Raw genomic sequence first — 11341 nt, 5'->3', positions numbered from 1 at the left:
GCTGTTTTACATTCTTTGAGCTCAGGGGACAAAAAAGTATAGCCTACACCTAAAAAAAGAAAGGAAATAAAAGTCTGCTCTACAAAAGCTTTTTTATGTCTTGTTAAATGTTTGTTTTATTCTCCTGTATTGTAGCCTATTGTATTTTATATTGGTAATTTCTTGGTAGGCTATTATTTGATTTATTACCATTACTGACATTTTTTTATGTCATTGTTTTGGTTTAAGCTATGGCAATTGAGTTATAAAATAATGACATTCTTGTTGCAAATTAAATAGGCTAGCTATAATACCTACTGAGGGAATTAAAAGATGTCCTTAACAAAAGGATTAAAACAAGACTGACTATAAATTTACACTTGAGTAAAATCATTAGGCAAAAAGCAGAATCAGATGAATAAAAAGTGTCTGACTTTTTTTTATATATATATATATATATATATTACAATTTCTCCCTCTAGTCCATGTAAACACGCACAAAGCACGTGCTGGCGAGAGGGGCCATTGAGCTCTTTCTACGTCATCATCAGGAGCCGGTAGTGAAACGCGCGGTTTTTTGAATACAATAAACACAAACAGACGCTAGCTTTACTTTCGATCTTCAAATCCGTAAACTAACGCTTTCAAGCAGCCAAAACATGTCAAAGAAAGCACCGAGGGCAGCGCTGAAGCTCCATATGAAGAAGAATGCTAATATACGGATAGGAAAAAACGCGGACTTGATGGTGAGTTGATGAAAATGAAACACACCAGTTTCCTCCGTACAAACGCGCGTCACATTGGCGTGAAAATGTACTTTCAGATTAATCAAATGAGTAATTTAACTGCCAAATGAAGTGTACTGGTTTGCAGTTGTTGTGTAGTTAGAATATTGCCTGTTTCGTATGTAGGATACGTCAAATGTATTGAGTTGTAAGTACATGCTGTCTTGGTCTGTGTTTCAAAATCTAGTAAGCTGCCTAACGTTACGTAGGGAGCATTTTAGGAAGCTCGGAACGTTTCAAACGCCCTAGAAGCCCAGAAATGCTGTCTAGGTAGGGAGCTCCCTAGGTTTTAAGAAACAGATAGGTTGTCATTAAGCAGGTAATTTCGTATTTTAAAAGACTAAAAACATCGTGCATATTACAATTAACGCTTACACGTTACAATATTTTTTTTTCTTTTGAGTGTTATGTTCTGTTAAAAGAGCAAGATCTGGTCAGATGGGATGTAAGTGGTGAGCATTATAATGCAGTAATGTGAGGTCGCAAATTTATTAGGTTTTCTCTCTCAGATCTGCCTGTATACTTTACAAGACATTAGTAGGTAAACCCCTTATTGATCTGAAACAAACATTTTATATATAGAGCTTAGAGCATGGGTGAGTCTGTTTAATGAAAGGAATATAGCTGATGTAAATGAGCTGAATACATGTGGCTTCGTGGGCTCCTTTCATGTTGTCTTTTTGCAGACCTCATTATGGCAAAGATCATAAAGTAGCATTTTCCAAATTAGTGCTTTTCATATGGAGGTGAATTTAAATGTTTAATGCAACAGTAGTCTGATTCATTTTATTGCTCATTTGCATTATTATCAGGAAGCACTTGCTCTCCTCCATCCAGCCGCATGCAGATCGTAACTTTCATAGTCAATACACCTGAACTCTTTAAGCAGATAATAAGCTACATAAGTTATTTTTAATGATTTTTGTTTGGTTTTTATGTACTACTAATAATAATCTTTTTGCTAGTTTTTATTGCTATATTTATTATTATTATTATGTGGAGTGGGACTGGTGAATTATGCTAGCCATATTCATTCTCACATTGTGTCCATGAGCTCCATATGTCAGAGCATGTGCAATAACTGCAAGACCATGGCTCTGACCGTAATGACTTGTTTGCCACCAGTGTACATTTCTTGCCCATCTTGTCACTTAGGAAAAGATCTAATTCTAGGATCAGGAAACCACAAATGGGCAGACAAGCCATTAAATCCAAACCACCATGTTGTGACTTTTGAAGCTGGTTTTATTTTAAGGAACTTGGCCCCAGATGTTTACATTTGTTTAACGTTTTATATCCGAACAGCACTGATGAAACCAATTTGTTTTATGCATCATCACGTGAAGTGGCCACTGTAAATGTTGTTACATGCAATAGATGTATAGCAATGTCGCATGCCGCCTCTTTGATTGCTTGATACTGACCACTTCATAGCTTGTGATGATTAAAAGGAACTTCTATTTTCAAAAGGGGAGTCTGGTGGTTTAGGTTGATTGAGGTTTGCCTCTCGGCAAGTTTGCCTAGTGTTTTTCGTGGGAATAGGGCAATTGCTTATCCGTTGTTTTTAAGTTGAGAGGCACTGTACATGGTTGATTGTACTGTGTGTGTGTGTAGGATGTCCGTGCACTAACAGGGTCCTAATTAAAGGTCCATTGCAGCTGGTCTCACTTTATGGAGACTGGAGGTGGGGATGTTAAAGCCGCCTGAAAGGTGCTCTGCTTTACAGGGGTCTAATCCAGCCATTAAACTAAAAGGAAAATTCAGGAAAAAATGAAAGAAAGGCTCTTTTTTTTGCCGTCCTATGAATATGTCCTGGTTTGATCTGGTTTCCTGTGCTTTTAATGACAAAGTACCTAATAAGGCCCTTTGCATTTTGCTTTGTACATCTACTTGTAATTGTTGGTCAAGCTATGATTGTGTTTTTGGCTTTCTGATGAAGCCGTTAGTCTTGGTTCTCTGATTGTAGACAAGTATTTCCGCCACTGATATTGAATCCCTTTCTTTTTTCTTTTTTTTTTGCTGGATTCACTCAAAATTCAGTGTAGTCTGATTCACAAACAAATGACTTTTACCAACCAGTTAATTTAATGAATCACACCAAAAGACTCACAAACTAGACAGTTTGGCTGCATGTGTCCAAAATTGCATACTGAGTAATTACTTGTTTTTTGAATAAGTAATTACTTCACAACTTCTAAAAAAAAAAGTAGGCCTATCTTCTAAATAGTATGAATGTAATCCGGACATACACATCCTGTGGCCTCATGGGATAGTAAAGTGTCCATCATATGTGCACTTCAGAATCGTGCTGGAAATCATCTAGGTCATCTAGATGCTACTCTTTCATGAGGACTGTGAATTTTACACTTGTCATACACTGTTTTTCGCTTACTAAATAGTAGGGAAGTATGTGATGATTTCGGATGAAGCCTTTAAATTAGTCTGATGAATCCTTCAGTGTATGAACATTGAATCCTTCAAGTGTTTGCTTAATTAAAATCTTAGTCTTCTGTCTTATGAAGTCATTTAACAGCTTGGTGTGTTTCTGAGGAACAGACTGAAATTGAAGTCATATGCAAAACAGTCATTCTGTAGAAAACAGAATAATGTGTTTTGCAGGTATTTATATAGTTTACAGAGGCAATTTTAGGCCTTAGTTAACTTAAATAAGCTGTTAGAGTAGATGTCAAAATGTCAAATTAGAAACAGAGGTGTTTACACCCACTGATTTGAACTGTAAAACAATAACAGGAATACGGTTTCACTTTCCTCAGAAACTTCAGATCCAGATTTCCAGGACCATGACAATCACCTTGATGGCTTTTTCCTTATTATTCTGTGCCCTATCAAATGTGTTTAGACTCATGTTTTCTGTCTCCTGCATCAGATCTTACTGCATGAGCACCGAAACAGCTTGAGAGATTATCCCGGACATACTATTTCATCTCTCCTGTTTATAAGTGCGTCCTGCCGGGTGGAGCAGTGGCTTAGACAGCACTTTGTTCCCCATGCCGAACTGAGATAGCCTATGCTGCATTTGATGGTTGATTGAACACAAAAAATAATCAGCTGCATCCTGCAAGGAAGCTTTGAAAGTGTCTGTTTTTCTTTTTCCAGACCACCCCCCAAATTTTAGACCCACTTTTGCTCCCCGACAGCAACGTTTCCTCCCTGGTGTTAAGGATCTCTGAGAAAGTGGAGAAAATCATGGGTCTGTTTTGGAGGCCCAGGCCAAGAGCTCCTGGCGTTTTCACACCAAGTCATTAGATGTTGTGCCTGGCTTGTGTACTGCAATTGGATGATGTGTTCCTGAGAGCGAATGAGCTGAATTTTGTGGTTGCAGGTTATTCAAAAGTGTTTATTTAAGAGCTGATAATGCAAATATTAGTCTGTTGAATCTGGTCAGGTGAATAGTTTGAATTTGTGCTCCGCAATTTTTCTTCTCACACCATGTAACATACAGACTTCATTCAAAATGTTTTCACTTTAGGTGTGCTATTTTTAGTTTTTATTTTAAACTTAAGAAAGGTGAAAATTTTGCATTGTTACAATTTATTTATTTCGCTAGAAGTTTCGGCATGAATTGCTGTTGGTCTTCTGTGTTTTATTTATTTGCATAATGAATTGAGATTGGACTTTTCTTTGTTATAGCCTATTTATTAATTATCTAATAGGGGTGCATTTTAATTGGGAATTAAAAAAAAATTGTCAATATTAGATTGAATTGTGGGTGCTCATTTACAGTAATCTTTAAAAGTACTAATAATTTTCACAACCAAAACAGAATCAAACCTTAAAGTGTAATAAACACTAATAGTTTTTGGTTTTGTTGGATCAGAGTGTTAACTTTTCTGGTGCTTATTGGGGCAGTGTAGACTAGGCTATAGCCTTAAAATGTATGCTTACTTGAAGCTTAAGCAAAGAAATGTCCTTCAGGAACTGTAAATCCAGATTCATCTTGTTCTTATAATGTGTTTTTTTTTTTTTTTTTTTTTTTTTTACACAAGAACAAGATGACATTTTTTGGACAGATCGCATTTGGATAGTGTGACTTCTGCTCTGCACACTCTAAGGACTCTGTTCAGACTGGTTTTCTCTGCACTCCTTTGCACCTCGGTGAGGATTCCATGTGCTTTCCGTGTCTGAGTGAGTCAGTAGAAACGGCCTCTTCTGTAATCAGTTCAGCTCGGCCGTTTTGTTTTGGCAAAGCCTCTGGCACAGGGGAAACCTGGGCTTCTCAGTTTCCTTCTCGAAAACGCTCTCAAGACCAGCTGTTGGAGAAGTATTCAGACGCCCCAGAGATGACCCACAATTATGAAAATGAGGTATTAATAGATTTAAATTACATCCAAATGGCTGTTGTGTAGATGCACAAGGAGTGCTGCCTTTTTTCAGCTGAAATCATTAAGAAAACTAGCTGGATATGGTTCAGCGGATCTGGTCACTGGTTACGTTTGTGTGTGCGTGTTTTTGAGACAGAGCGAAAGTGCAGGAGATGATATACAGAACTTTCTCTGTAGCAGTTTGTAGTCAGTACTCAGACCACGGTGCAGGAAATAGGTTTCTCATTGTTATTATGGATATCTTTCTATTATTTTGTTATTATAAAGCTCCTTCCCCAGTATACTCAGTCAGTTTATGAAAACTAAGCTGTAAAAACAGGCCAGAAATCATCAATATTATAATGTTAGAAGTCTTAAAGGTACAGTAGCAAAAACAGTCAGTTGAATTCTAAGGGTCAGTTGGAGAGTCGAATACATGGGCCTATGTAATATAGGCAGATATTGGATATTTATTAATGACATTGTATGTTTAATGGCCTGTTTTAATATTTAGATGACTTTTGCCTTCAGTCAGTTGTAACTTAAAGGCAAATGGCAACATGACATGTAACAAGTTGTGTTGAATAAATTCACATTAAAAAATACTTTACGTTTTATTGTGCTTTTTAAAATAAAGTAGTACAAATTTATAATATCAGCCATTTATTGGTTATCGGTCATAAAACGAAAATTGTTATTGGCTTTTTAGAAGAGATTATGTTGTCATGCAAAGGAAATGAAATGCTAAACAATATGAGCATTTGAAGACTGGACACAGTGACATTTGAGAGATTGTAATGGCAAATTGTGATGTACACTCAAAAGCAGGGCCATGTGATCTTATTATGTATGCAGTGAATATTTATATACACGGCTTCTATGTGATTCAGAACCACCAATAACGTTTTAATGATGGCAAATAACCCTAGCAATGGAAGGACACACCTGTACATTGACACAACAAGCAAGCTACACAATGAAGACACCTCTACGTTGAACTAGATTCAGTGACATTATATTTCTTTGTGTTTAGTTCTTTGGATCATATTGTTGTATATAGAGTAATTTATATACAATGTTGTCATGTTAGCACATGTTCCAGTGTAAGTAGGGCTGATTTTAATGAGGTCAAGGCTGATCTGAAATCAATCCACAAGTGCAGACCTCCTTTCAGCATCTCGTGACAAGATGCGCTAAGACAGATGAAGTGCTGAAAATGAAACAATTTCCTGGTCTAATCCGACAAGGTTGCACAAGGGCCCTTGTCTTTGGGGAGGGCTGGAAGATTTATCTTTCTTGGACACCCTCCTTCTCCTGTTGGCCCTGCCTAGCAGTTCCTGTAACATAATCCTCCTTTACTGTGGTACTTATCTGTGGATCCATGCACAGGTATAGGGAAAGCTGCAGCATACTACACCTGGCGGAACAACAGAGTATGATATTCACTTGAGTCGCTCAAAATATCGAATGGTCCTCTTGACTCCAAGCGTTTGGCCTTTTGTGTGGCAAGTCACTAAGAGCCTCTTGAAATGATTAGGCTACATGGTTGTCCATCACTCAAGCATTGTGGTTCTTTTTTTTCTTTTTCTGGCTTAGTTTTAGTAGCATTTTTGGTTAAAGGAAACTGATATGTTTTCTGCCTTTGCGTGTTTATTTTGAGATATAAAGGCCATTTGTGCAATAATTTGCAGTTTGGAAAGTCTGCAAACATTATTTCATACATCTTGACAAATTAAACCATTATTTAATTAACAATTAATTTGCTATTAACAATTGTTCTCTGTGTTTTCCATTCACATGCTGTGGTCCCTGAGAAAGACACTTAGGTTATGTTTACACGACAGTTCTCAACTGAAAATGGAAAACTTTGTATGATTTTTGCCTGTTCGTTTACATGACAATGGCGTTTTGAGGGCCTGAAAACGTCTAAAAACAGGTTTCAAAGTGCAAGGTTTTGAAAACGATACGTGTTCGCAGAGTTTCTTGATGCATAATACAGCCTTTTTAGTAATTATTTCGCAGATCATCCGCATGCGCGTGTCCGTTAAGTCCATGAGACCGTAGGGTGTCCCATTTGTCATTTTAAGTTTCAGAAGGGTGTTCACGAGCGCTCCCTTTGCGGTCAATATGCGCACTTTTGCCAAGCCCGCACTGATGCGAGCTTCGCAACAGACTTCTTCCCGACAGTTAAAGCGCCGTTACGTCACGAAAGTGCGGACTCGTAGGAAGACCGCGAGTGCTTAGGGTGCCATTTGGGACAGGCCCTTAATGTACTGTAATTTACTTTACATAAGTGTCAGCTAAATAACAAATTAATTTACTTTCCCTTGTGTCCACAGGCCCAGCTCAACCTCCTGATTGTCCTGCATCGTCTAGCAGAGGAGTCCAAGGTGAAGGCCTTTGAGGAGAAATCAGCAACCATCAAAGTTCACCACGTCAGAGCTGTTGCAAAGGTATCCAGCACCACCATAATAATTTAGCTAATTAAGAGCCCTATAAGCTGCATTCGCTTTTTGTAGCCGGGTTCTTTATGGACAGATATTTTGTTTTGATTATACATTTATATTGTAGATTTTATTACTACATTTTTATTTTATTTTTGTATGAATTATTATTATTATATCATTTATTTTGTAAAGCATTTTTGTAGTATTTATTGTCATTTTTTTCATTGTTGAATGCAAGGCAACACTGTTAAATTGTTCAGATTTTTTTGTTTTTTTTGTTTTTGCATATACTGTATCTTTACTTTCCCCCAGATCTATTGAACATGGTCTTATGCACAAAATATGCTACTTAGATTGAGGACTATCCACATATTTGTTCTTGAACTGTGTTGTGAGTGTAGGTCTCTTATGTAAACATTTAGTTACATTTAAGTGACTTTTATCTCTGGTCTCTGCGCCGTTGAACTATCAAACAAAGTGTACTTCTAACTTCCCTCCTTTATTCTTCAGTTGATTTATTTTAGCCTGAGGTCCAACAATGTGTTGAGGCAGTGATGTTCTCTAACAAGCACAGTGGGTACCTAAGATTGGCTGGGTTAGGTTTCCAATGCATATTAATTTAATCAGGCTGCATTGTTAGCAGATGTCACCCGTGGCCGCCCTATTGATCTTCTCAACAGTATGTGTTACAGCAATCAATTTGGTCATTAGTGAACTGCCAAGAGATACATTATGTGAATGGCAGCTTATCTCCAGGTCTAGTCTACCATTCCCATTGCAGACTATTTTTTAGAGTGAGACTGGATGAGTTCACATCAAGGCTTACAAATGGGAAGAAATTGGCAGCTGTGTGTGCACCCCTGTGCTGATTACGATAGATTCAAATATAACTTTAAACACCATGCTCGAGTGCATGGAATTTAGTTTTAAACAAAATCAGTACAAAATAGCAGAAAAACACACTCCCACTCACCAGTTCAATTACAGGTCAAAAAAAGAGAACAAATTATATTTTCCGTAAAGAATTCAGGTCTAATTTTAGGACCGTTACGATTTTTTCCACTGACACATTGTTTTGACCTGTAGATGTTCTTAGTGACATTCACACTAAAGTGATTAAACATTTTTTTTTTTTTTTTTACTCAGTTTTCAGGAATGAAAGCATGTGTTTGATCGTGAATGCAGTCCATGCTTTGGCAGAGTTGACGTGTTGATTGCTGTTGGATTTAGTTTAGATATAGTGTCTTACTATAGATTAGGCCCAGCTGAATCTCCTGTAATTTCTATTTATTTATTCATCTATTGTTTTGAAGTTCAGGCCTTTCATGACCTGAAAAAGGAATTAAGGCAGCAAATGAACTTGCTCGTATTGCAGCCGGTATTCGGCTACATCATCTTGCAACCGCCCCTTTGATGGATATTTTTTCTCCAGCGCTATAGATTTGAACAGGGCACCACATCAAATGAGTCACAATAACACTGAACAGAGATCCGGCCAATTTTGAGTCATCGTGCTGCGTTTATTTTCACGAGGGAAGGCAGCTTATTTGATTAAGATGTAATTGTGTGCAGAGTGCTCCTTGTACAGATGCACTAGAACAGCAGGGGCATGAAAAATTCGATGCTTGTTCCAAATCAAGACTAAGTCATGATTTGCCTGTCACAACTAAACATGTTAGGAATTACACGCTTTGCAGAGTTCAGGCGCAGAATGGTTCAGCATGGCCGCCTTTGAAAACAGGTGTGTAATGTAGAGCTCTGCCATGGAAAGTGGGAATTTGAGGGGAAAAATGGGGGCGTGACTGAGAAACTGGGTGTTACCACACGATATAGGCTATAAGTAGTTTCTCTAAATCAGGGGTCAGCAACTCTCTGTACATGAAGTGCATTTTTAGTAGTTTCACTGTGTAAATCTATTGAATCCATAAACACAATTACATATATTTCAGTTCAGTTCATCATATATCTTAAAATACATTTATACATTTAATATTAATGATATATAATATTTGATCTACATTGGATTTGCATAGATACATACATGCATATATATGAACACTCAAATACTGATAACTTCCAAGTATTTTCCAGCAAGCAAAAAGCTGAACAGACCCTATAGGCTATCAGCCATGCAAAGCACACTGTTTACTTGCATTACCCACTGAAAGTGCAGTGCTGCCCAAATTGATCAGAGGGTTGTGATGCCGAAGTTTGAATATTTCAGTTTCATCACCCTTTCATGGTGTTTGGCTTCCCATTCAGCTCATAGCTAAGAACCGAGGAAGGATTACTGCAAGAATTAGATTGACATACAGGTGCAAAGGTCCTTTTTAAAATGTGTAAATAAAACAAATAAACAGGCTATTTATCGCATGCCAATGATTACCCCTCTGTGATTTCCCCCTCTGGTGCCGACCCCTGCTCTAAGTAATTATATTTCTTCTCTTTGTTACAGAAACTGTTAAAGAGCACACGTGGATAACGTGGATAACAGGAGCTCCCCACCACAACCCTTTGTTTGTTCTACAGCATTGACCCTGTAACCTTAAATTTACTTAAAGACTTTAGCATGTATGATCTATGGTGTGAAGCACACTACAAATTTGGGACTGGTGAAGATGAACATTTAACTTCTATTATTTCCTTACGAATTTTTATGTGTACAATGGAATTTGTGTTCCCTTAAGTTGGGCCCGTTATTAGGCTGTGATCCATGATAATTTTTTCTTCATGACTGTTGAACTTTTGCTTTTTAAGGTTTGTGTGAACCATGAATGATGGACAGTATCTAGCCCAGATATCTAAAGTAACACATGTGTCCCTCATCTCTTTGGATCATATTATGACTTAATACCTGTTAATAAACAATTTGTACCGCTTAACTTGGGTAGCACATGGTTGAGTAACCGTGCAGTGTTTCTTTCCTCGCTCTGTAAAGCAACAAGATATCTGGCTCTCGGCCACTGACAACATTGGGACCATTATCAGTGGCTGCGCACGAAAGCAGGTTTTTAGCAGGAAAGTTTGCTCGGATGATATTTCGCTCTCCTGTGTTGACTCAGTATCAAATGGACATCTTGTAATTTTCATTTCAAATTTAATCGCTACTATCTAACTGACCTATAAGAAAATACTTCGGTAAATCTCTAAAAAAGGACATGTTCTTGACTATTTTCATGTGTTTCTGACATGTTCAAAAGTTTAGGGTCGATAAGATTTTTAAATGTTTTTGAAAGAAGTCTCTTGCTCACCAAGACTGGATTTATTTGATCAAAAATACCATAAAAACAGTAATATTGTTTCTATTTTAATGTCTTAAATGTAATTTATTCCTGTGATGGTAAAGCTGAATTGAATCAGCACATGTGATACATGTGAATCAAAGATGAATCAGCATCATTACTCCAGTCTTCAGTGTCACATGATCCTCCAGAAATCATTCTTATTTACTGATTTGGTGATCAAGAAACACTTTTTTTATTATTATCAATGTTGTAAACGGTTGTGCTGCTTAATGTTTTTGTGGAAACCTTGATACTTTTGTTCAGGATTCTTTAAAGAATAGAAAGTAAAAAAAGAAAAGCATTTATTTGAAATGGACATCTTTTGTAACAGTGTATCTCTAATTTCGCTTTTGATCAATTAATTTGATCGAGTCCTTGCTGAATAAAAGTATTAATTTCGTTCACAAAACATTTTTTTTTACTGACCCCAGACTTTTGAACAGTAGTGTATGTAATTTCTATATAATTGTTCTCTTCAGGTGTCGGTCAGTTCTGTGCTTGCATTTGCTCCATGCATCTTGCTC

At 37.2% G+C, this 11341-nt stretch overlaps 1 protein-coding gene across 1 annotated transcript; it reads left to right on the top strand.

Moving 5' to 3' along the window:
* Positions 1 to 540: 540 nt before the first annotated feature.
* Positions 541 to 10415, top strand: cenpw (centromere protein W). The gene is made up of 3 exons (XM_084089259.1): positions 541 to 725; positions 7426 to 7539; positions 9989 to 10415. Exons 1-3 carry the CDS (start codon positions 639 to 641, stop codon positions 10013 to 10015), a joined length of 228 nt encoding a protein of 75 aa, XP_083945385.1. The 5' UTR covers positions 541 to 638; the 3' UTR covers positions 10016 to 10415.
* The last annotated feature ends 926 nt before the right edge of the window (positions 10416 to 11341 follow it).

Source organism: Abramis brama (genome assembly GCF_963993115.1).
Source record: "Abramis brama genome assembly, chromosome: 17".
Taxonomy (NCBI): Eukaryota; Metazoa; Chordata; class Actinopteri; order Cypriniformes; family Leuciscidae; genus Abramis; species Abramis brama.
This window is presented reverse-complemented; position numbering and strand designations above follow the sequence as displayed.